The sequence below is a fragment of the Nerophis ophidion genome, linkage group LG09 (assembly GCF_033978795.1).
Source record: "Nerophis ophidion isolate RoL-2023_Sa linkage group LG09, RoL_Noph_v1.0, whole genome shotgun sequence".
Classification (NCBI taxonomy): Eukaryota; Metazoa; Chordata; class Actinopteri; order Syngnathiformes; family Syngnathidae; genus Nerophis; species Nerophis ophidion.
In genome coordinates this window covers 48,950,040-48,977,954 of record NC_084619.1, presented here as the reverse complement: position 1 = coordinate 48,977,954, position 27,915 = coordinate 48,950,040, and the positions used below count along the sequence as shown (strand labels likewise).

Here is a 27,915-nt window from a genome sequence, read left to right as displayed (position 1 = left end):
TCGCAGGGCCAACACAGATAGACAGACAACATTCACGCTCACATTCACACATCCATCCATCCATTTTCTACGGCTTATTCCCTTTTGGGGTCGCGGGGGGCACTGGCACCTATCTCAGCTGCATTCGGGCGGAAGGCGGGGTACACCCTGGACAAGTCTGTCTCCCAGTAGGTGCCGGAGCCAAAATACAGCCCCAGCCACCTGGACAGCCAAACCCAAAACAGTAGGTACGGTACCCAGGGAACAAGAGATCCCCGGCCCCACACAGGCAGGCAGGCCGGCCAGCGACATGACCCCCAGAACCGGGCCCATCGTGCCGCTGAGCAAGCCAGCGGCAGGCTATTGACAGACATGCAAGGCAGAGGATAAGGCTCGGAAGAAGCAGGAGACAGCTAGGCATTACGAGTTTCGATGACCAGTCTTATCTTTCCTCTGATTGGCCAGTCCGTAATGTTTCTCCCTAACCTTAGCCAATTGTGACTCATCATACGAACACCAACCAATCACCATGGATTTTCTCCGTATGTAAGGATATTCTCATTCACCCAGGTCATTGATTTTCTCCATATTTTGTGTTGGCCTGGATTCACACTCCATGTTCTCATTTTGAAGCTTATTGCTTGATGTAAGCTACCTAGCTACATGGGTTGAAAAGTAGCTGGGCTGCAGGAAAAGCAACTCGTTCAAAAAGTAGCTAATATACCACCAAGCTACTGGAAAATGTAGTTAAGCTACGTAGTTTAGCTACATGTAGCTTGTTACTAGAGATGTCCGATAATGGCTTTTTTGCTGATATCCGATATTCCGATATTGTCCGACTCTTAATTACCGATTCGAAAATCAACCGATACCGATATATAATTGTGGAATTAACACATTATTATGCCTAATTTTGTTGTGATGCCCCGCTGGATGCATTAAACAATGTAACAAGGTTTTCCAAAATAAATTAACTAAATTTATGGAAAAAAAGGCCAACATGGCACTGCCATATTTAATATTGAAGTGCATTATTCTTTTTTATCATGCTTCAAAACAGCAGCTTGGAATATGGGACATGCTCTCCCTGAGAGAGCATGTGGAGGTTGCGGTGTGCGGAGTAGGGGGGGCGGGGCGGTTGAGGTGGGGTGTGGGTAGCATATTGTAGCGTTCCGGAAGAGTTAGTGCTGCAAGGAATACTGGGTATTTATTCTGTTGTGTTACGGTGCGGATGTCCTCCCAAAATGTTTTTGTCATTCTTGTTTGGTGTGGGTTCACAGTGTGGCGCATATTTGTAACAGTGTTAAAGTTGTTTATACGGCCATCCTCAGTGTGACCTGTATGGCTGTTGACCAAGTATGCATGGCATTCACTTGCGTGTGTGAGTGTATAAAGCCGTAGATATTATGTGACTAGGCTGGCACGCAAAGGAAGTGCCTTTTAGGTTTATTGGCGCTCTGTACTCCTCCCTACGTCCGTGTACACGGAGGCGTTTTAAAAACTCATGAATTTTACTTTTTTAAACCGATACCGATAATGTTGAAACCGATACAGAAAATTTACAATATTACATTTTAAAGTATTTATCGGCGGATAATATCGGACTGCCGATATTATCGGACATCCCTACTGGTTATTGCCCATTACTATACCTTAACAAATCGATAGTTACATCACAATGCTCACTACACTAGCTGTGATGTAGCATGACAAGTCGCTCGTAGCAGTTAGCTCGTCATAATTTAAGTATTCACTAAACCTACCAGAAGCACATTTTTGCTTTAGTTGTCCACTCCCAGACCTGAAGAGGCAAACTATCGCTGGTGTGACTGTAAGCATTCAAGAGAAGCTGTAGAATCCGGCTAATTTCAGTTAATTAAAAATTTTCAGGACTCCCAGTCAACATTTTTTTAATATTACATCCATCCATCCATTTTCTACTGCTTTGTCGCTTTCGGGGTCACGGGGGGTGCCGGGTCCATGTCTCAGCTGCATTTCAGGCGGAAGGCTGTGAACACCCTGGACAAGTTGTTAACATGTCGCAGGGCCAACACAGATGGACAGACAACATTCTCACTCACATTCACATTCCCACACTAGGGCTAATTTAGTGTTCCCAATCAACAATAATACAAAATGTTAGTGAATATCGTTACCTGGGTGTAATTTTAGACCCAACACTTGGCTTTAAAAAACATATCAAACAGATTTGCCAGAGTCTTAAATACAACATAAAAACGTTCAAATGTATCAGGAATTAGTTAACAACGGAGGCAACTCAAACTTATTTTAATGCAATGATTATGTCTCCTTTTTATTATTGTAAAACATGTTGGTCGCAGGCAAGCAAAATGACTCTGAGGCCATTGTAAACTTTGCACGAACAATCGCTCAAAATCCTTGACCGAAAACCACAACATCACCATCACTGTTTAGTAATCCAAAAATGTAGATTGTTAAATTTTGCTAATATTCAAAGATTAGCATCAATATGAATGGCCCACCGAATCCTGAATAACACTGCACCAGCGCCACTTAAGCACTTTGTCCAGTTTACATCTGCTGTGACAACTAGAAACACACGAGTCTCCACCAGGGGGCAGTGTAGCATGCCCAGATGTAAAACATATTTTGCAGAATCAGCTTTTACATATAAAGCCATAAAGGAATGGAATGACTTCACAACAAACTTGAAAAGTTAAAAGATTACTCTTCATTTACAATTGAAGTTAAAAAGTGGCTTTGGAGCAATCAAAGCTGCTCACACGGTCACTAAAGTGGACACTATGTTTGGCAGATTAACTTAATATGTATCATATTTATCCATGACAGCATTTTTGTTGTAAATTGTGAGGTGTGTTTGTTAAAATCATGGTTGTTTTTACAAATGATGACAGATGTGAACAAGAGCATGTATTGTCTTTGTGTGATGATGGAAATTAGATGTGGTTGTATTGTATATTAAGTATGTGTCCACGAAAGGGCATTTTATGACTTTTCTTAATTTGATTATGTGATATGGTATGATTTTATCATCATAATTTTATTGCATGATTTTTGTATCGCTTTAATTTAGGTAGCCAGGGACTGCAGATGGAAATTAGCTATAATCTGGTATAGAACATATCTGTCTTTGAGCTGAATGTTTCTGTGCATTGTCCCTTCAAATAAAGACTAAACTAAACCTATCCCAAGGTTGATTGGCAACACTAAATTGGCCCTAGTGTGGGAGGAAGCCGGAGTACCCGGAGGGAACCCACGCAGTCACGGGGAGAGCATGCAAACAACCCCACAGAACGCTCCCGAGCCCGGGATTGAAGTTAGGACTACTCAGGACCTTGGTATTGATATTTCACAGTTTTGTAATTAAGTGTGACGCGCTGAATTAATTCCACCTCATCGTCTCTCCAAACAAAAGATTCCCTTTCTCTGCGCACATTTGCTATCATCACTTTTTTTTTTAATGTGTGAGCTGAGAATAGATCTTACGGCACAACGGCGTGGGACGACGTGCCTCGGATAGTAAAGCGACCGTGCCGGCAACTTGAGGGTTCCAGGTTCGGTCCAAGCTTCCGTCATCCTCGTCACGTCCATTGTGTCCTTGGGCAAGACACTGCACCCTTGAGACCTGATGGGTCGTGGTGAGAACCTTGCACGGCAGCTTCCGCCGTGTGTGTGTGAATGGGTGAAACAGTGTCAAAGCGCTTTGAGTACCTTGAAAGTAGAAAAGCGCTATACAAGTATAACCCATTTATTTTTTAGGCATTTTGACCTTTCCGTCTTGATGTGACCATAGGACACTGTGGGGATGCATTTATTTTTTCAACCCAAAACAAAATCAAAAACAAAAACAAAAAATTAATGTGGGAACATGCCCGAAGAGAAGACATTGCAACGTTTTGTTGGCAAATATCTATGGCCCTACTTGCGAAGTGTTATGATCATGCAATGTAAACATCAGACTAAATATGTTGTTATTATTATTGTATTTGTAACCGAGAGTCCGGAGGTATTTTTGTTGAAATACTAGTCTCCCACACGTAGCAGTGTCCAATAATCCAGAAAAAAAACAATCGCACACTTCTGTCCTTCACAAATATATGATTGTGTGTTGCATCCTGTCTGACTGCGCTAACAAAATAAGACTCCCAGTAAATAGCTTACATATTTACTCGGGGTTTAACGACGCACAAAAATTTCGGTTCGGTACGTACCTCGGTTTAGAGTTCACGGTTCGGTTCATTTTCGGTACAGTAAGAAAACAACAAAATAAGAATATTTTGGTTATTTATTTACCAAATTTGTAAACAATGGCTTTATCCTTTTAACATTGGGAACACTGTAATAATTCTGCCCACGTTAATCCACATTAAACTGCCTCAAGTTGTTGCTTTGATTAAATAAAATGACAAAACCTTTCTTCTACGTATAAAAAGTGAAACATTAAACAGTTTCAAGTCCATCATGCTTAAATTTATTACAGCATTTGGGAAGCCTGTAGTTGACTTTTATTATGTAAATGTTATATTTTTGTCAACATGTGATAGCAGGGACTCTGCTATTCAAAACTAGGCTGCTACATTACTCATGATTAATGTAACTATAGCTGAAAAAATAGTACAATAGCAATAGGAGAGACTATTCATCCCTGACCACCATGGAGTTCAAGTGAAATAACAGACAGACAGGGCTTTGCTGCCCCTAACGCACGCACGCACGCAAAATGAGCTAACATTACGCTAAAAAATAATTAGCCTTCACCTCAAGCCAGAACTGCGAGCGAGCTGAGCTGCCGTTTAAGTTTCTAGAAGGTCAACGGGCTCATAGTGATGTTATTAGCAGTTGTGACTGGGAGGTGTTTTTTTATAAATAAATGATAAATGGGTTGTACTTGTATAGCGCTTTTCTACCTTCAAGGTACTCAAAGCGCTTTGACACTACTTCCACATTTACCCATTCACACACACATTCACACACTGATGGAGGGAGCTGCCATGCAAGGCGCCAACCAGCACCCATCAGGAGAAAGGGTGAAGTGTCTTGCTCAGGACACAACGGACGTGATGAGGTTGGTTCTAGGTGGGATTTGAACCAGTGACCCTCGGGTTGCGCTCGGCCACTCTCCCACTGCGCCACGCCGTCCCTAAATCATAATTGGGGGAAGAGTACGCTGTCTTATGCTGACCTGCTAAACACTATTCTGCTCGACGCTGAGGCATTGACTACATGCGCTCTGAATACACACTGCTGATTGGCTGTTACATCGCTTGTAATACGCACTGCTGATTGACTTTGTATGTAACCAATCAGATGGTTGTGTGGGTGGGACAATGCTGGGTGCTGACACAGAAGCAGAAAAAGCAAAGCAGCTTGTTAAGACTTTAGCTTACAAACTCGTTCGGTACACCCCCGTACCGAACCGAAACCCCCGAAACCGAAACGGTTCAATAAAAATACACGTACCGTTACACCCCTAATATTTACTGTTACTATTTTGCACTTGAAGAAACAATTCCTCAATAATGTTTTTTGAAGACGGATATTGCAATGAAATTACATTTTCACTTAGAATTATTTCCTTTCAGATTTAGACTTTGGATGCAGTTTAAACTCTCCAGAGATTTTTAATGGTGACTAGAAAAAACAATGCACATTTATAATTTCTAACAGATTTTAGACATTTTTAATAATTAAGTGTAGATCGAATCGATTTGAGATAAATCGATTTAGAACCCCATTGAATCTAAACTGAACCGGTTTGGGAAATTGGCCACGATACCCAGCCCTGCTACTGACTGGTCAATAGGTATCATTAATGTCACATGAATATGCTCTCGCACTTATACATGAATTTTCCAAAGTCAATTAAAAGTACTGTACTTACAGTGCATCCGGAATGTATTCACCTTTTGCACATTTTGTTGTGTTACATCAGGGGTCGGCAACCCAAAACGTTAAAAGAGCCAAAATTGGACCAATAATACAAAAAACAATTCTGTCTGGAGCCGCAAAAAATTAAAAGTCTTATATAAGTCTTATAATGAAGGCAACATATGATGTAAGTGTCTATAATAGCTATATTAGCCTACTATTAAAATGACTATGTGTCGCAGGCTGAAGCAAATCCTCGTTGACAGAAATGTTGAAATACAATATTTATTCTACACATTTTTACAACATTGGTAAATCAGAGGTTACTTAGAAGGTGAGGTAACTCCTGGAAATTGCTGGCCGAAGGTATTAATGTTAAAGGAAATGGCAGGCTGTCTTCTTTTAATGGATTTATTAAAACATTTTTGACAAGCTAAGTAATGTTTGCTGTGGTCTGGAACAACATGGCACACAAACACCGACAGACGCGTGCGTGCTAAACATGCTAACTAGCATGGGAATACGTCGGCGGCTACATCCAGCGGCCTGTGAAGCAGGGGAGTATAGTAGCAGCGGGGGCCGTCTACGGAGCAGACGCCAGCGGTGTGATCGGAAACGCGGATGTCGAGCGGGGCTAAAAACAAAGCAGAAGGCTAATCCCCACAGAACACCACTTCCCTCCATCCTGAAGACGGATTTAAATGGAAAACGCGAGACTACTGGTCTGGGTAAGGAGTCAGTTAAATTAGAACACGTTTTTTCTGCTTTGAGTGTTTCAGAGTTGGACATGTGTTTTACTGAGGTGGCTAACTATGATGCGTGCAGTTTATCAAAGCAACAAACAAACAATCGGAAAATCCCCGTTACTGAGGTGGCTAACCATGATGCGTGCAGTTTATCAAAGCAACAATCAAACAATCGGAAAAATCCTGTCGTATCAATTCCTAGATATGGTCGTAACTATACTAAATGCACTGGGCATAATAAACACAAAATTATTAATATTGCTACTACGGATAATTTGATCAAAAACTCCCTAAAACAGCCCACTACCTATAATATAGGTTTTTTAAACATAAGATCATTGTCTCCTAAAACGTTGTTAGTTAATGATATTATCAGAGACAACAATCTTAACGTCATCGGTCTCAGCGAAACCTGGCTTAAACCAAACGACTTTTTTGCGCTAAATGAGGCATGTCCTCCTAACTTTACACATGCGCATATTGCCCGTCCGCTTAAAAGGGGTGGGGGGGTCGCACTAATATACAACGAAAACTTTAACCTTAGTCCTAACATAAATAATAAATATAAATCGTTTGAGGTGCTTACTATGAAGTCTGTCACACCGCTGCCTCTACACCTGGCTGTTATCTACCGCCCCCCAGGGCCCTATTCGGACTTTATCAATGAATTCTCAGAGTTCGTTGCTGATCTAGTGACAAACGCCGATAATATAATCATAATGGGGGACTTAAATATGCGTGCAGTTTATCAAAGCATCAAACAAACAATCGGAAAATCCCCGTTACTGAGGTGGCTAACCATGATGCGTGCAGTTTATCAAAGCAACAATCAAACAATCGGAATATTCCCGTCGTATCAATTCCTAGATATGGTCGTAATTATACTGAACGCACTGGGCATAATAAACACAACATTATTAATACTGCTACTACGGATAATTTGATCAACAATTCCCTAAAACAGCCCACAACCTATAATATAGGTTTTTTAAACATAAGATCATTGTCTCCCAAAACGTTGTTAGTTAATGATATTATCAGAGACAACAATCTTAACGTCATCGGTCTCAGTGAAACCTGGCTTAAACCAAATGACTTTTTTGCGCTAAATGAGGCATGTCCTCCTAACTTTACACATGCGCATAATGCCCGTCCGCTTAAAAGGGGTGGGGGGGTCGCACTAATATACAACGAAAACTTTAACCTTAGTCCTAACATAAATAATAAATATAAATCGTTTGAGGTGCTTACTATGAGGTCTGTCACACCGCTGCCTCTACACCTGGCTGTTATCTACCGCCCCCCAGGGCCCTATTCGGACTTTATCAATGAATTCTCAGAGTTCGTTGCTGATCTAGTGACACACGCCGATAATATAATCATAATGGGGGACTTTAATATCCATATGAATACCCCATCGGACCCACCGTGCGTAGCGCTCCAGACTATAATTGATAGCTGTGGTCTCACACAAATAATAAATGAACCCACGCATCGCAACGGTAATACGATAGACCTAGTGCTTCTCAGGGGTATCACCGCTTCCAAAGTTACGATACTCCCATATACTAAAGTATTGTCCGATCATTACCTTATAAAATTCGAGGTTCAGACGCATGTTCGTCAAACTAATAATAATAATAACTGCTATAGCAGACGCAACATTAATACGGCCACAACGACAACTCTTGCTGACCTACTGCCCTCGGTAATGGCACCATTCCCAAAATATGTGGGCTCTATTGATAACCTCACTAACAACTTTAACGACGCCCTGCGCGAAACCATTGATAACATAGCACGGCTAAAATTAAAAAAGGCTCCAAAAAAGCGCACCCCATGGTTTACAGAAGAAACTAGAGCTCAGAAATTATTATGCAGAAAGCTGGAACGCAAATGGCGCACGACTAAACTTGGGGTGCACCATCAAGCATGGAGTGATGGTTTAATAACATATAAACGCATGCTTACCTTAGCTAAAGCTAATTATTACTCAAATCTCATCCACCGTAATAAAAACGATCCTAAATTTTTGTTTAGTACGGTAGCATTGCTAACTCAACAAGGGACTCACTCCTTCCAGTAGCTCCACCCACTCAGCTGATGACTTTATGCAATTCTTTAGTAAGAAAATTGAAGTCATTAGAAAGGAGATTAAAGACAATGCGTCCCAGCTACAACGGGGTTCTATTAACACTGACACGATTGTATATACAGCGGATACTGCCCTCCAAAATAGTTTCTCTCGTTTTGAGGAAATAACATTAGAGGAATTGTTACAACGTGTAAATGGAATAAAACAAACGACATGTTTACTTGACCCGCTTCCTGGGAAACTGATCAAGGAGCTCTTTGTATTATTAGGTCCATCAGTGCTAAATATTATAAACTTATCACTTTCCTCGGGCACTGTTCCCCTAGCATTCAAAAAAGCGGTTATTCATCCTCTTCTTAAAAGACCTAACCTCGATCCTGACCTCATGGTAAACTACCGACCGGTGTCTCACCTTCCCTTTATTTCAAAAATCATCGAAAAAATTGTTGCGGAGCAGTTAAATGAACACTTAGCGTCTAACAATCTATGTGAAACCTTTCAATCCGGTTTCAGGGCAAATCACTCGACGGAGACAGCCCTCGCAAAAATGACTAATGATCTATTGCTAACGATGGATTCTGATGCGTCATCTATGTTGCTGCTCCTCGATCTTAGCGCTGCTTTCGATACTGTCGATCATAATATTTTATTAGAACGTATCAAAACACGAATTGGTATGTCAGACTTAGCCCTGTCTTGGTTTAACTCTTATCTTACTGATAGGATGCAGTGTGTCTCCCATAACAATATGACCTCGGACTACGTTAAGGTAACGTGTGGAGTTCCCCAGGGTTCGGTCCTTGGCCCTGCACTCTTCAGCATCTACATGCTGCCGCTAGGTGACATCATACGCAAATACGGTGTTAGCTTTCACTGTTATGCTGATGACACCCAACTCTACATGCCCCTAAAGCTGACCAACACGCCGGATTGTAGTCAGCTGGAGGCGTGTCTTAATGAAATTAAACAATGGATGTCCGCTAACTTTTTGCAACTCAAGGCCAAAAAAACGGAAATGCTGATTATCGGTCCTGCTAGACACCGAACTCTATTTAATAATACAACTCTAACATTTGACAACCAAACAATTAAACAAGGCGACACGGTAGAGAATCTGGGTATTATCTTCGACCCAACTCTCTCCTTTGAGGCACACATTAAAAGCGTTACTAAAACGGCCTTCTTTCATCTCCGCAACATCGCTAAAATTCGCTCCATTCTGTCCACTAAAGACGCTGAGATCATTATCCATGCGTTTGTTACGTCTCGCCTCGACTACTGTAACGTATTATTTTCGGGTCTCCCCATGTCTAGCATTAAAAGATTACAGTTGGTACAAAATGCGGCTGCTAGACTTTTGACAAGAACAAGAAAGTTTGATCACATTACACCTGTACTGGCTCACCTGCACTGGCTTCCTGTGCACTTAAGATGTGACTTTAAGGTTTTACTACTTACGTATAAAATACTACACGGTCTAGCTCCATCCTATCTTGCCGATTGTATTGTACCATATGTCCCGGCAAGAAATCTGCGTTCAAAGGACTCCGGCTTATTAGTGATCCCCAAAGCCCAAAAAAAGTCTGCGGGCTGTAGAGCGTTTTCATTTCGGGCTCCAGTACTCTGGAATGCCCTCCCGGTAACAGTTCGAGATGCTACCTCAGTAGAAGCCTTTAAGTCTCACCTTAAAACTCATTTGTATACTCTAGCCTTTAAATAGACTCCCTTTTTAGACCAGTTGATCTGCCGTTTCTTTTCTTTTTCTTCTATGTCCCACTCTCCTTTGTGGAGGGAGTCCGGTCCGATCCGGTGGCCATGTACTGCTCGCCTGTGTATCGGCTGGGGACATCTCTGCGCTGCTGATCAGCCTCCGCTTGGGATGGTTTCCTGCTGGCTCCGCTGTGAACGGGACTCTCGCTGCTGTGTTGGATCCGCTTTGGACTGGACTCTCGCGACTGTGTTGGATCCATTATGGATTGATCTTTCACAGTATCATGTTCTCATATGTTCTCATAGTCATCAGTATCATCAGTATCACAGTATCACGTTCTCATAGTCATTATTGTCACCGATGTCCCACTGGGTGTGAGTTTTCCTTGCCCGAGGATGTCGTAGTGGTTTGTGCAGCCCTTTGAGACACTAGTGATTTAGGGCTATATAAGTAAACATTGATTGATTGATTGATTAAATATCCATATGAATACCCCATCGGACCCACCGTGCTTAGCGCTCCAGACTGTAATTGATAGCTGTGGTCTCACACAAATAATAAATGAACCCACGCATCGCAACGGTAATACGATAGACCTAGTGCTTGTCAGGGGTATCACCGTCTCCAAAGTTACGATACTCCCGTATACTAAAGTATTGTCCGATCATTACCTTATAAAATTCGAGGTTCAGACACATGTTCGTCAAACTAATAATAATAATAACTGCCATAGCAGCCGCAACATTAATACGGCCACAACGACAACTCTTGCTGACCTACTGCCCTCAGTAATGGCACCATTCCCAAAGTATGTGGGCTCTATTGATAACCTCACTAACAACTTTAACGACACCCTGCGCGAAACCATTGATAACATAGCACCGCTAAAGTTAAAAAAGGCTCCAAAAAAGCGCACCCCGTGGTTTACAGAAGAAACTAGAGCTCAGAAATTATTATGTAGAAAGCTGGAACGCAAATGGCGCACGACTAAACTTGAGGTGCACCATCAAGCATGGAGTGATGGTTTAATAACTTATAAACGCATGCTTACCTTAGCTAAAGCTAAATATTACTCAAATCTCATCCACCGTAATAAAAACGATCCTAAATTTTTGTTTAGTACGGTAGCATCGCTAACCCAACAAGGGACCCCTTCCAGTAGCTCAACCCACTCAGCTGATGACTTTATGCAATTCTTTAGTAAGAAAATTTAAGTCATTAGAAAGGAGATTAAAGACAATGCGTCCCAGCTACAACGGGGTTCTATTAACACTGATACGATGGTATATACGGCGGATACTGCCCTCCAAAATAGTTTCTCTCGTTTTGAGGAAATAACATTAGAGGAATTGTTACAACGTGTAAATAGAATAAAACAGACAACATGCTTACTTGACCCTCTTCCTGGGAAACTGATCAAGGAGCTCTTTGTATTATTAGGTCCATCAGTGCTAAATATTATAAACTTATCACTCTCCTCGGGCACTGTTCCCCTAGCATTAAAAAAAGCGGTTATTCATCCTCTTCTTAAAAGACCTAACCTCGATCCTGACCTCATGGTAAACTACCGACCGGTGTCTCACCTTCCCTTTATTTCAAAAATCCTTGAAAAAATTGTTGCGGAGCAGTTAAATGAACACTTAGCGTCTAACAATCTATGTGAAACCTTTCAATCCGGTTTCAGGGCAAATCACTCGACGGAGACAGCCCTCGCAAAAATTACTAATGATCTATTGCTAACGATGGATTCTGATGCGTCATCTATGTTGCTGCTCCTCGATCTTAGCGCTGCTTTCGATACCGTTGATCATAATATTTTATTAGAACGTATCAAAACACGAATTGGTATGTCAGACTTAGCCCTGTCTTGGTTTAACTCTTATCTTACTGATAGGATGCAGTGTGTCTCCCATAACAATATGACCTCGGACTACGTTAAGGTAACGTGTGGAGTTCCCCAGGGTTCGGTCCTTGGCCCTGCACTCTTCAGCATCTACATGCTGCCGCTAGGTGGCATCATACGCAAATACGGTGTTAGCTTTCACTGTTATGCTGATGACACCCAACTCTACATGCCCCTAAAGCTGACCAACACGCCGGATTGTAGTCAGCTGGAGGCGTGTCTTAATGAAATTAAACAATGGATGTCCGCTAACTTTTTGCAACTCAACGCCAAAAAAACGGAAATGCTGATTATCGGTCCTGCTAGACACCGAACTCTATTTAATTATACAACTCTAACATTTGACAACCAAACAATTAAACAAGGCGACACGGTAAAGAATCTGGGTATTATCTTCGACCCAACTCTCTCCTTTGAGGCACACATTAAAAGCGTTACTAAAACGGCCTTCTTTCATCTCCGTAATATCGCTAAAATTCGCTCCATTCTGTCCACTAAAGACGCTGATATCATTATCCATGCGTTTGTTACGTCTCGCCTCGACTACTGTAACGTATTATTTTCGGGTCTCCCCATGTCTAGCATTAAAAGATTACAGTTGGTACAAAATGCGGCTGCTAGACTTTTGACAAGAACAAGAAAGTTTGATCACATTACGCCTGTACTGGCTCACCTGCACTGGCTTCCTGTGCACTTAAGATGTGACTTTAAGGTTTTACTACTTACGTATAAAATACTACACGGTCTAGCTCCATCCTATCTTGCCGATTGTATTGTACCATATGTCCCGGCAAGAAATCTGCGTTCAAAGGACTCCGGCTTGTTAGTGATTCCCAAAGCCCAAAAAAAGTCTGCGGGCTACAGAACGTTTTCCGTTCGGGCTCCAGTACTCTGGAATGCCCTCCCGGTAACAGTTCGAGATGCCACCTCAGTAGAAGCATTTAAGTCTCACCTTAAAACTCATTTGTATACTCTAGCCTTTAAATAGACTCCCTTTTTAGACCAGTTGATCTGCTGTTTCTTTTCTTTTTCTTCTATGTCCCACTCTCCCTTGTGGAGGGGGTCCGGTCCGATCCGGTGGCCATGTACTGCTTGCCTGTGTATCGGCTGGGGACATCTCTGCGCTGCTGACCCGCCTCCGCTTGGGATGGTTTCCTGCTGGCTCCGCTGTGAACGGGACTCTCGCTGCTGTGTTGGATCCGCTTTGGACTGGACTCTCGCGACTGTGTTGGATCCATTGTGGATTGAACTTTCACAGTATCATGTTAGACCCGCTCGACATCCATTGCTTTCCTCCTCTCTAAGGTTCTCATAGTCATTATTGTCACCGACGTCCCACTGGGTCATTATTGTCACCGATGTCCCACTGGGTGTGAGTTTTCCTTGCCCTTATGTGGGCCTACCGAGGATGTCGTGGTGGTTTGTGCAGCCCTTTGAGACACTAGTGATTTAGGGCTATATAAGTAAACATTGATTGATTGATTGAAAAATGCAGCTAAAATTACATACATATAATGTGTCTTGAGACATGCAAAACTAAATTAAATAGAAAGAGGATACAAATAAAAGGATATTAAATGAGCTCAATTACACCTACAAACGAGGCATATTGATGCAATATGTACATACAGCTAGCCTAAATAGCCTGTTAGCATTGATTAGCTTGCAGTCATGTACTGACCAAAGATGCATGATTAGCACTCCAACAAGTCAATAACATTAACAGAGCGCACTTGTGTGCATTCACACACAGCATAAAAGTTTTGGTGGACAAAACGAGACAAAGAAGGAGTGGAAGATTTTACATGTAAACAAACTGTTGCGTCACAGTCCGCACTATGGTAAGTTCAAGAATCGCTGAAATTAGTAGGACAAAACGATGTTCAACAAATACTCTCATCAGTGAAGCATCCATCCATCCATCCATTTTCTATCGCTTATTCCCCTTTGGGATCGCGGGGGGTGCTGGTGCCTATCTCAGCTACAATCGGGCGGAAGGCGGTGTACACCCTGGACTAGCATACACACAAAAATATTAAACAGTGGGCTTTCTAATAATTGTGAAGGTTTGTGTCATGTTTGTCCTCGAACAAAAAATTTACTAAAACAAAAAAATATTTTTTCCCCATCTTTTTCCATTTTCAATCCTTTTTAAAAATGCTCAAATCTCACATCGAAGTCAACCTGTGAAGCTGATGAGAGGGAAATCCAAATCCGGTCGGAAGAAGAGCCAAAACATCCTTGCCACCAATAAATGCCTTCAAAACCGTTCTCTGTTAATCTTTTAAATAATTAATATTTGATCAATGTCGCAAAACAATTGCAATTGCAGAATCAATGTCAGCACGCGACTCCTCGCTACATGCTGCCATTGTTGTTTGAATCAAACAGTCGCTTCGGCACTACATCACATCTATGAAATCCCACCCGGCGATCCTGATTGGTACATTATTTTTTGCTATCTGGAAGAAGTTTGCAAAGTCTTAGAGCCCAGACCCTTGAGATGAGGTCAGCCAACTACAAGGGTTTGGCGAAAGTCAGGTTAGCTGTATTCCAAAGTGGAATAAATATTTTTATTCTACACACAATACCTCATAATAACAAAGACAGGAAGTTATTTTATACATTTTGGAGATTTTTTTTAAAATAAAAATAAAAAAATCACATGTAAGTAAGTATTCACAGCCTTTGCTATGAAGCTCCAAAGTGAGCTCATGGGCATCCTGTTTATGCTGATCATCCCTGAGAACCCGATGGTCACGGTCAGAGCTACGCATTCCTCTGTGGGAAAGGAGAACCTTACAAATCAGACCTGGGCTAATTAAGGCCCGGGGGCCACATAAGCTTTTCAATCCGGCCCGCCTGACATTCCCAAATAATTTTTTTTTAGATCTTTAATATGGAAAATGTGGCTGCCATTATGATGTGTAGTCATGTTTTCTAATGACCGTAAGTCTTGAACTATACAAAGTAGTTCAATGGTTGGAATCTGCGCTTTTGCCTGCAAACCCCCGTTTCCATATGAGTTGGGAAATTGTTTTAAATGTAAATATAAACGGAATCATTTTTAACCCATATTCAGTTGAATATGCTACAAAGACAACATATTTGATGTTCAAACCGATAAACATTTTTTTGTGTGCAAATAATCATTAACTTTAGAGGGCTTCACGGTGGCAGAGGAGTTAGTGCGTCTGCCTCACAATACGAAGGTCCTGAGTAGTCCTGGGTTCAATCCCAGGCTCGGGATCTTTCTGTGTGGAGTTTGCATGTTCTCCCCGTGAATGCGTGGGTTCCCTCCGGGTACTCCGGCTTCCTCCCACCTCCAAAGACATGCACCTGGGGATAGGTTGATTGGCAACACTAAATTAGCCCTAATGTGTGAATGTGAGTGTGAATGTAGTCTATCTGTGTTGGCCCTGCGATGAGGTGGTGACTTGTCCAGGGCGCACACCGCCTTCCGCCCGATTGTAGCTGAGATAGGCGCCAGCGCCCCCTGCGACACCCCAAAGGGAATAAGCGGTAGAAAAATGGATGGATGGATGGATTAACTTTAGAATTTGATGCCAGCAACACGTGACAAAGAAGTTGGGAAAGGTGGCAATAAATACTGATAAAGTTGAAGAAGGCTCATCAAACACTTATTTGGAACATCCCACAAGTGTGCAGGCTAATTGCGTACAGGTGGGTGCCATGATTGGGTATAAAAATAGCTACCCAAAAAATGCTCACTCCTTCACAAGAAAGGATGGGGCGAGGTACACCCCTTTTGTCCACAACTGCGTGAGCAAAACAGTTTAAGAACGTTTCTCAAAGTGCAATTGCAAGAAATTCAGGGATTTCAACATCTACGGTCCATAATATCATCAAAAGGTTCAGAGAATCTGCAGAAATTACTCCACGTAAGCCGCATGGCCAAGCACCAACATTAAATGACCGTGACCTTCGATCCCTCAGATGGCACTGTATCAAAAACCTACATCAATTTCTGAAGGCTATAACCACATGGGCTCAGGAACACTTCAGAAAACCACTGTCACTAAATACAGTTCGTCGGTACGTCTGTATGTGCAAGTTAAAGCTCCACTATGCAAAGCGAAAGCCATTTATCAACAACATCCAGAAACGCCGCTGGCTTCTCTGGGCCCGAGATCATCTAAAATGGACTAATCTAAAGTGGAAAAGTGTTCTGTGGTCTGATGAGTCCACATTTCAAATTGTTTTTGGAAATATTCGACATTGTGTCATCCGGACCAAAGGGGAAGTGAACCATCCAGACTGGTGCATTAATACCCAAAGCATGGGTAACTTACACATCTGTGAAGGCACCATTATTGCTGAAAGGTACATACAGGTTTTGGATCAACATATGCTGCCATCTAAGTGTCGTCTTTTTCATGGACGGCCCTGCTTATTTCAGCAAGACAATGCTAAGCCACATTCAGCATGTGTTGCAAAAGCGTGGCTTCGTAAAAAATGCAGCCCGCCTGCAGTCCAGACCTGTCTCCCATGAAAATGTGTGGCCGCATTACGAAGCGTAAAATATGACAGCGGAGACCCCGGACTGTTGAACGACTGAAGCTCTACATAAAACAAGAACGGGAAATAATTCCACTTTCAAAGCTTCAACAATTAGTTTCCTCAATTCCCAAACGTTTATTGAGTGTTGTTAAAAAAAACGTTATGTAACACAGTGGTGAACATGCCCTTTCCCAACTACTTTGGCACGTGTTGCAGCCATAAAATTCTAAGTTAATTATTATTTGCAAAACATTAAAAATTAAGTTTATGAGTTTGAACATCAAATATGTTGTCTTTGTAGTGCATTCAATTGAATATGGGCTGAAAAGGATTTGCAAATCATTGTATTCCGTTTATATTTACATCTAACAGAATTTCCCAACTCAAATGGAAACGATATTTGTAGTTACTATGGTAATCTAATCAGTTACTTTGGTAATCTAAGTCACAGCAGCTCAGACGAGGTACCAAGCAGTGTGGGTGGGGAGCGTTTCCACAGAGTGTTTCCAGAGCGACCAGCCTGAAATGCGGGTGTCAGGGACAGACGCGGAAGGACATTTTCACAAAAAAGTTCTAAAGCTCAGTGATGTATCGGGTATATCAGATTGTAGGTGGGGTTTTTTACCCTTCGTGTTCATATATCGCTGTGTTTTTTGCATTTTTATTGCGTTTTGCTTGATTGTATAATATGCCAATCGAGAGGGATATGTTGTCAATATTCAATGTTTAGTTAATATTGTGAATCCCACATTCTTTATTTTCATGTACATTCTGGGTGTTTCATTCAGCAAAACAAAATAAAATTTCATTCCATCACAACGTTTTTAGCATTCAATCAGACATTATTGTGAGGTTTTGTATTCGTGTTCCTAAAAAAAGATATACTGGCCCCGAGACACATTTTTTCTCTACATTTGGTCCCCCCCCACCCACCCCGAGTCAAAATAGTTGCCCAGGCCTGTTCCAAATGGACAACCATCTCTGCAGCAATTCACCAGTCAGGCCTTTAAGGTAGAGCCAGACGGAAGCCATTTCTTAGTAAAAAGTTTGCCAAAATGAAACTGAAAGGCTCTCAGACCACAAAAAAAAGAAATTCTCTGGTCTGATGAGAAAAAGATTGAACTCTTTGGCGTGAAAGTTAGGCATTATGTTTGGAGGAAACTAGAGACCGCTCATCAACAGGCCAATACTATCCTTACACTGAATCATGGTGGTGCTAGCATCATGCTGTGGGGATGTTTTTCAGTGGCAGGAACTGGGAGACTAGTCATGATAGAAGTAAATATAAATGCAGCAATGTGCAGAGACATCCTGGATGAAAACCTGTTCCAGAGCGATCATGAACTAAGACTGGGGTGACGGTTAATCTTTCAGGAGGACAACAACACAAAGCATCTATAAATGTCCTTGAGTGGCTAAGCCATAGGAAACAAAGTAAAAATGAATCGACAAAAGTCCATATTTTAGTGAAGGTTTGTACACTTTGAACACAATACAAAGTGTTATACAGTACTGTAAATAAACATAACAAGGAGGTGATGGATCAACTTTCTATTTATTAACAAGCCAAAACAGGAAGACGACAAGCTCAGCACATACAGAGAACACAGCGAACTCACCGAAGCTCTGCAAAGGAACGGACGGGTAAGGGGCTGGCTGTGTACAAGAGGAATAAACAGGGACACATTTGGCCTGTTCTAAACCGCTCATAAACCGAAAAGTTTGCAAATAGAGGGGCTCGTAAATCTGTATTTAAAAAACACATGGTGATCCGAATCAATTTATTCCCCTAACACAGACCTGAGCAAATTAAGGTCTGTTAAGCTTTTCAATCCAGGCCCGCCGGACATTTCCAAATAATTATTTTTAGATCTTTAAGATGGAAACTGTAGCTGCCATTATGAAGTGTAGTGATGTTTCAAATGACCAAAAGTCTTGAATTATACAAAGTATTCCATTGGTTGGAACTGAGCTTTTGCATAATCTCACCAAATCACCAATCACCAAAATGATTCCGGGCGTGGCCACCAATGCTGATCCCTGCTCACCTCATTTCCCAGGGGGTGGCAAGGGTATGGGTCAAATGCAGAAGGTAATTTCACCACATCTAGTGTGTGTGACTATCTGTGGTACTTTAGCTTTACTATACTAGTTACTATGTTAAACTAATTAGTTACCATGGTAATCTAAGTCACAGCAGCTCAGACAAGGCACTAAGCAGTGTGGGTGGGGAGCGTTACCACAAGAGTGTTTCCAGAGCAGCCGGCCTGAAATGCGGGTGTCAGGGACATAACGCGGAAGGAGATTTTTACAACTAAGTTCTAAAATTTAGTGATGTATCAGATTGTAGTTTTTTTTTTTTTTTTTTAATCTTTTGCGTTCATATTTCGTTTTGTTTGTTGTATTTTTGTTGCATTTCGCTTGATTGTAAAGTATGTCAATCGAGAGGGGGTGTGACATTCATGTGTCAATAATCAGTGTTTTATCGGTCATAATTAATATTGTAAACTCCACATTCTTAATTTTCACGTACATTCTGGGTGTCTATTCAGTAAAAAAAGTTGAAATTCCAGTCCGTTTTTAAGGCTGTCTGTAATAACGTTTTTAGCATTCAATCAGACATTATTGTGAGTTTTTTGTATTAGTGTTCCAAAAAATAGATATACAGGCCCCACAGACACATTTCTTTCTCTAAATTTGGCCCCCGAGTCAAAATAATTGCCCAGGTCTGCCCTAACACATACCCTAAATGAGTCTGATTTCTCAAATACTAAATTTTTTTGTATTTTCACACCTACATGTGAAGTCCCAATGTCCATGCACTCTCTCGATTGCGACGATTGTTCATACGCTGTGTGCCTCCTGTACATCGCTGATAAATGTATTGCTTTTTCCGTTAACCTATTACGTCGCACCAAAACAAGGCATATTCACGAATCGTTCTTTAATGATTGGAGACATGGACGAGTCAATGTACCTGTTCTTGTTGTACCTGATGTCCGCTAATATTAGCACGGATGATAAAAATGACCTCTCTAACGGCTGTGCCGATGTTAAATGTCAGAAAGCATCAACAAATGATCTTAGATTGCGGCACGAACATGACGTTACTACCAAGACTTTCTCTGAGTTGCTTGATAATGGGCTGAAGCGAAAACTGGTGAAAGAGAGTTGTTTTGAAGACATTTTCGTATGGGGAATGAAAATAAAACTTTACAATGTCTCAATGATGATGGCAACCCCAACCCCTCTGTGGTCTTTACATTGAATCGAAACCATAATCAGATAAACAGATCGTTTAAACAGTCAAACTGCAATATATAATATAGCCTAATGCTATCTCGTATATGACTCGACCGGGGTTTGAACTCACAACCTACCGATCTCAGGGCGGACACTCTAACCACTAGGGCACTGATTAGGTGTATTGAATTGCGACCCCAAGAATCGATATTGAATCGAATTTTAGGACACCCAAAGATTCGCAGCACACACACACACACACACATATACATATACATATATATATATATATATATATATATATATATATATATATATATATATAAAAAGGGCTTCACGGTGGCAGTTGGGTTAGTGCGTCTGCCTCACAATACGAAGGTCCTGAGTAATTTGGGGTTCAATCCCGGGTTCGGGATCTTTCTGTGTGCAGTTTGCATGTTCTCTCCATGAATGCGTGGGTTCCCTCCGGGTACTCCGGCCGCCTCCCACTTCCAAAGACATGCACCTGGGGATAGGTTGATTGGCAACACTAAATTGGCCCTAGTGTGTGAATGTGAGTGTGAATGTTGTCTATCTGTGTTGGCCCTGCTATGAGGTGGCGACTTGTCCAGGATGTACCCTGCCTTCCGCCCGATTGTAGCTGAGATAGGCACCAGCGCCCCCCCGCAACCCCAAAGGGAACAAGCGGTAGAAAATGGACGGATGGATATATATAATATTAGGCAAATCACCTTGACTTGGTCGTTTGATAAGTAGCTTATCTGCTGAAAAAGTGTGGGCAAAAACATTTTCCACATTGTAAAAAAAAACACAAAAACATAACTCTAAATAACACTACTTGAAGTGCACGGAACAGACTTTTGTTTAGTTGCGTCTGTTGTGTAAGTATCACTGACAGTACATTTGTAAGAGAGAAACACTTCCAGTACACTTAGCATCTTTTCAGTAAAAAAAAAAGGACAATAACAAAAAGCAGCATATTTCAAATTAAAATCCCAAATTGCAACTCTGGACTTTAGAGTTTACTCCAGCTCACTTGCTTCCCAGTTGCCCTGTCCTCTTTTATAGGTTGTTAGCCAGAAACACAAGCTTGTCCACAGTCTCTGGCTTTAATGTGACAATGTTGCAATAGATATTTATTTGCGAGGTTTGCCAGCCTTGGGAAATTGGCATGGTGCAGACTCCGCCACTCTTATGGGTTCGCTTCTCCGTCAACGTCCACTGACTGTAGATAGCTTTTTATCTCCACTTCAATGGCATCTGTCAAAGAGCGCAGCTGGGCCAGGCTGAGTGGAGGCTTTTTGGAAAAAAAAAAACTGCCCAGACTTTGTTTCACCTTCTTAGCCTCTCTCTCCACAGCTCCGCCAGCAGCTGTAGTGCTATTTTGTGGGGGTGACTCTGGCAGGTCCAGCTTTAGCTTGCTTCAATTCCTGAATTTCCGCTGCTGCTCTGGTCTTGATGTGGTCCTTTCTGTCAACAGCTGTGTATGAGTCTTTAAAGTGTGGATCAACATGTCCAGCAGGTTTTGGTTGCAGGGTAGGAGTACTTATTATTAATAAATAAAAATGTATTATTACTAAAAAGACCTCAGCGGCGGAGTGGGCGGAAGATGGTTGCATAGAAGCTCCACAATGGTCACAAAGGCGGAAGAAGGCTGGAGCAAAGATGGGTCCCCAATTGTCTTGGTCTCCATGCCATTGGACCCTGGCCTTCTCTTTGCCAAGGACAGTTTGGTGACTGTCTGTGCACCAGTCTTCCCACTTTAAAGGATTCCACGCACAGATATTCTGAGGGCAATCCCACCAACAGGAGGACAATCATACTCGTTTTGAGTGATCGCCCACAACGACTTATTAAGATCATGGAAGATGGCCGTCTTTACCTGTTGTGTCAGGTCAGTGTCATCATCAGAGTGAGGAAAAACAGTATTGTTCAGTAGATGGAGCACAGGTTTGAGGTATGGCCCTGTTTACACAGAAAATCAAATCTGATTTGTTTGCCCTCAAGTGACCCAGATCTGATTTTAGTGGCCAGTCTAAATGCCCCAAAGTGTTTTAAATCTGATCTTTTGACATCAATCTAATAAACAGCCAACATTTGCCACTGTTAAAAAAAAAAACACTTCATATTTCAGCTAGTTTTTGGCATTGCACGTATGGACTTTGAATGTTGACCCCAGCACCTTTTTTGTCCATCCATCCATTTTCTACCGCTTGTCCCTTTTGGGGTCGCGGAGGTTTGCTGGACATGTTATGTCAAAACCATCTGCAATGACGGGCTGGGTCTATGTTAAGGAAACATTGAAACCGAACTGGGGATGTATTCAAAATGTAACTCGGATATTGGGTTCTACAATGTAAAGCGCTTTGAGTCAATAGAGAAAAGCGCTATATAAAATGACTCACTTCACTTTAGACATTTGCAGTATTTTTCATTCGCATTAGTATTTGATCCAGCAGCATTTATAATTTGCAGCATTTCCAAGTTCCTTTTGTTTAATGGTGTTTTGGATCGTTGCTGCTTGTTTGCCACTGTTAAAAACAAAAACAAAAACACAACTTCATATTTCAGCCAGTTTTTGGCATGCACGTTCGGACTTTGAATGCACCATTTTTTGTCCATGTTACCATCTGCAATGACGGGCTGGAACTATGCTAAGGAAACATAGGAGGCGAAGTGCGGATGTGAACCATGAGGGAATGGTGCCATTTTAAACATGGAGGATATATACTACACAGGTTTCAAAATGTAACTCAGATATTGGGTTTCACAATGTAAAGCGTTTTAAATCAATCATTTTCTACCGCTTGTCCCTTTTGAGAGTTGTGGGGGGTCACTGGAGCCTATCTCAGCTGCATTCGGGCGGTAGGCGGGGTATACTTGGACAAGTCGCCACCTCATCGCAGTCAATAGAGAAAAGTGCTATTTAAATATACAGTAACTCACTTCACTTTTGACATTTGCAGTATTTTACTTCCACGTTAGTTTTTGATCCAGCAGCATTTATAATTTGCAGCATTTCCATGTTGCTTTTGTTTGATGGTGTTTTGGATCGTTGCTGCTTGTTTGCCACTGTTAAAAAAACAAACATATTTCAGCCAGTTTTTGGCATGCACGTTCGGACTTTGAATGCACCTTTTTTTGTCAATGTTACCATCTGAAATGACTGGCTGGGACTATGTTAAGGAAACATAGGAGGTGAAGTGCAGATGTGAACCATGAGGGAACGGTGCCATTTTAAACATGGTGGATATAATAATAATAATAATAATGGATTAGATTTTATAACGCGCTTTTCTGTTATTAGATACTCAAAGCGCTCACAGAGAAGTGGGAACCCATCATTCATTCACACCTGGTGGTGGTAAGCTACATTTGTAGACTGGGGTAGACTGACGGAAGCGATGTACTACACTGGTTTCACAATGCAAAGCGCTTTGATTCAATAGAGAAAAGTGCTATATAAATATAATTCACTTTACGTTCGACATTTACAGTATTTTCCTTCCTCGTTAGTTTTTGAACCAGCAGCATTTATAATTTGCAGCATTTCCACGTTGCTTTTTTTGATGGTGTTTTAGATTGTTGCTGCTTGTTTGCTACTTTAAAAAAAACAAAAAACATTGTTTCATATTTCAGCAAGTTTTTGGCATGCACGTTCGGACTTTGAATGCATCTTTTTTTGTCCATCTTACCATCTGCAATGACGGGCTGGGACTATGTTAAGGAAACATAGGAGGCAAAGTGTGGATGTGAACCATGAGGGAACGGTGCCATCTTAAACATGTAATATATAATAATTATAATAATAATAATAATAATAATAATGGATTAGATTTTATATCGCGATTTTCTATTATTAGATACTCAAAGCGCTCACAGAGAAGTAGAAACCCATCATTCATTCACACCTGGTGGTGGTAAGCTACATTTGTAGCCACAGTTGCCCTGGGGTAGACTGACGGAAGCGATATAGTACACTGGTTTCAAATTGTAACTCGGATACTGGGTTTCACAATGTAAAACGCTTTGAGTCAATAGAGAAAAGCGCTATATAAATATAATTAACTTTACTTTCAACATTTGCTGTATTTTCCTTTTGCGTTAGTTTTTGATCCAGCAGCATTTATAATTTGCAGCATTTCTGCGTTGCTTTTGTTTGCTGGTGTTTTGGATTGTTGCTGCTTGTTTGCCACTGTTAAAAAAACAAAAAACATATATCAGCCATTTTTTGGCATGCACGTTCGGACTTTGAATGCACCTTTTTTTGTCCATGTTACCATCTGTAATGACGGACTGGGACTATGTTAAGGAAACATAGGAGGCGAAGTGCGGATGTGAACCATGAGGGAACGGTGCCATTTTAAATATGGAAGATATAATAAAAACAATAATAATAATAATTAGATTTTATATTGCGCTTTTCTATTATTAGATACTCAAAGTGCTTACAGAGAAATGGGAACCCATCATTCATTCACACCTGGTGGTGGTAAGCTACATTTGTAGATTGGGGTAGACTGACGGAAGCGATATACTACACTGGTTTCACAATGTACAGCGCTTTGATTCAATAGAGAAAAGTGCTATACAAAAATAATTCACTTTACTTTTGACATTTGCAGTATTTTCCTTCGGCGTTAGTTTTTGAACCAGCAGCATTTCCACGTTGCTTTTGTTTGATGGTGTTTTGGATTGTTGCTGCTTGTTTGCCACTTTTAAAAAAATCAAAAACATATTTCAGCCAGTTTTTGGCATGCACGTTCGGACTTTAAATGCACCTTTTTTTTTACCATCTGCAATGACGGGCTGGGACTATGTTCAGGAAACATAGGAGGCGAAGTGCGGATGTGAACCATGAGGGAACAATACCATTTTCAACATGGAGGATATAATAATAATAATAATAATAATGGATTATATTTTATAAAGCGCTTTTTATTATTAGATACTCATAGTGCTCACAGAGAAATGGGAACCCATTTGTAGACTGGGATAGACTGACGGAAGCGATATACTACACTGGTTTCACAATGTACAGCGCTTTGATTCAATAGCGAAAAATGCTATATAAAAATAATTCACTTTACTTTCGACATTTGCCTTATTTTCCTTCCGCGTTAGTTTTTGAACCAGCAGCATTTCCATGTTGCTTTTGTTTGATGGTGTTTTGGATTGTTGCTGCTTGTTTGCCACTGTTAAAAAAACAAAACACATTGCTTCATATTTCAGACAGTTTTTGGCATGCACGTTCAGACTTTGAATGCACCTTTTTTTTGTCCATGTTACCATCTGCAATGACGGGCTGGGACTATGTTAAGGAAACATAGGAGGCGAAGTACGGATGTGAACCATGAGGGAACGGTGCCATTTTAAACATGGAAGATATAATAAAAATACTAATAATAACAATTCGATGTTATATCGCGCTTTTTTATTATTAGATACTCAAAGCGCTCACAGAGAAATGGGAACCCATCATTCATTCACACCTGGTGGTGGTAAGCTACATTTATAGACTGGGGTAGACTGACGGAAGCGATATACTACACCAGTTTCACAATGTAAAGCGCTTTGATTCAATAGAGAAAAGTGCTATATAAATATAATTCACTTTACTTTCGACATTTACAGTATTTTCCTTCCGCGTTAGTTTTTGAACCAGCAGCATTTCCCTGTTGCTTTTGTTTGATGGTATTTTGGATCGTTGCTGCTTGTTTGCCACTGTTAAAAAAACAAAAAACATATTTCAGACAGTTTTTGGCATGCACGTTCGGACTTTGAATGCACCTTTTTTTGTCCATGTTACCATCTGTAATGACGGGCTGGGACTATGCTAAGGAAACATAGGAGGCGAAGTGCGGATGTGAACCATGAGGGAACGGTGCCATTTTAAACATGGAGGATATATACTCCATAAAAAAATGCTTCCATTGTCACTGTCAACATGCTTCTTTTTTTTTTAAAGGTATTATGAAAATAAAATCCTACCTGTGTGCGTGCGAGTGTGGATCTTGAGGTTCTCGGAGCGGGCGAACATCTTGCCGCAGTTGGGGAAGACGCACAAGAATGGCTTCTCCCCGGTGTGCACTCGGATATGATTGATAAGTTTGTACTTGGCTTTAAAAGCCTTTCCTCCGCGGACGCACTCGCTCCACATGCAGACGTGACTGAGGGCGTCCAGCCCGGCCGTGACGTGCTCGGCGGTGACGTGGTCCACCAGGTCCGGCATGGAGCTAAAAGTTAGGTTGCAGACGAACCTCTGCCTGGGCGACACTCGGCCGGCCCACTTGCACACCAGCTCGGACTTGACAGCGGGACCGCGGCTAATGTTGAGGGAAGCCTCCTTGGCGTCGCCCGGACGTCTGTCGGCGGAGGAGGGGACGTTCGGGGGTCTCCGCTGGGGAGGCGAGACGATGCTCGAAGCTCCGGAGTTGTTGTTACCCAGCGGGGCGACGAGGCCATTGTGCCTGGTAACCACAGCTACCCGCTTCATCGTCCTCGCGTCGACCGTCCAGCTCCCCAAATGTCCGCTTTAAACGAGCAACAAACCCCAAATGAAAGACGGGATCCACTCCGGGGTCGGGTCGCCGGCGTTAAAAGCGTCTATTCGATCCCAGTGATCGGCAATGGATACATCGAGTCCGAGCCTCCATGCTTGAGTGTTGAGTGGATGAAGGTGAAGACTGGAAGCAGCGGCAGGCGGCAGGCCGCGGTCCAACACTATTGTACGGCGTCCTTGTACTCTCCTTACCTGCTCCGATTGGCAGTTCAATTCCTGACGGATATGTCCACCCAGGAAAACAGTGATGAGCATTTATTGTGGAAAGTGCACATTTTTCACATTAATATTCTATTACATATGTATGAGATAAACATAATTAATATATTAGTGTGTGTGTATATATATATATATATATATATATATATATATATATATATATATATATATATATATATATATATATATATATATATATATATATATATATATATATATATATATATATATATATATATATATATATATTTTACACAATATGTGGGGCTCCTTTGGGCTAAAAGTGTCCATCACTTAAATCACTTCTCTCTCTCTCTTTTTTGTGTTTGTGAATTATATGTATGGACGGTATGTAACCAGTGAGTGTGTTTATGCTATTCAAAAAAAAAATAATAATTATATATATATATATATATCCATCCATCCATTGTCTACCGCTTATTCCCTTTTGGGGGCCGCTGGCGCCTATCTCAGCTACAATCATGCAGAAGGAGTACACCCTGGACAAGTCGCCACCTCATCGCAGGGCCAACACAGATAGACGGACAACATTTACACTCACATTCAAATTCTTGGGCCAATTGTAGTGTTGCCAACCAACCTATCCCCCAGGTGCATGTCTTTGGAAGTGGGAGGAAGCCGGAGTACCCGAAGGGAGCCCACTCAATATATATATATATATATATATATATATATATATATTCATTATATATATATATATATATACTCATTATATATATATATATATATATATACTCATTATATATATATATATATATATATATATATATATATATATATATATATATATATATATATATATATATATATATATATACATATGTCTTGATTGGATTATCCAGAGAATAGTGCTCGATACCGTGGTAGAGCGCAATATGTAGGTGTGGGAAAAATCACAAGACTACTTCATCTCTACAGAACTGTTTCATGAGGGGTTCCCTCAATCATCAGGAGATTTTAATGGAAGCATTCACATACAATGGTTTATATTTAGAAACCATTGTATGTGGTTTCTTTAGAAACCAGACTTTGCGGAATGCTACA

The 27,915-nt window shown here is 41.2% G+C and overlaps 1 protein-coding gene across 1 annotated transcript in view; it reads right to left on the bottom strand.

Annotated features, from left to right (window-relative positions):
• The window catches only part of LOC133559387 (zinc finger protein ZIC 5-like), a 32,795-nt gene extending 5,952 nt beyond the window's left edge, over positions 1–26,843 (bottom strand). Inside the window, exon 1 of the mRNA XM_061911118.1 lies at positions 26,061–26,843. Within this exon, the coding sequence (XP_061767102.1) occupies positions 26,061–26,565 (505 nt within the window). The 5' untranslated portion in view covers positions 26,566–26,843. The remainder of the gene's footprint in view (positions 1–26,060) is intronic.
• Between the last annotated feature and the right edge of the window lie 1,072 nt (positions 26,844–27,915).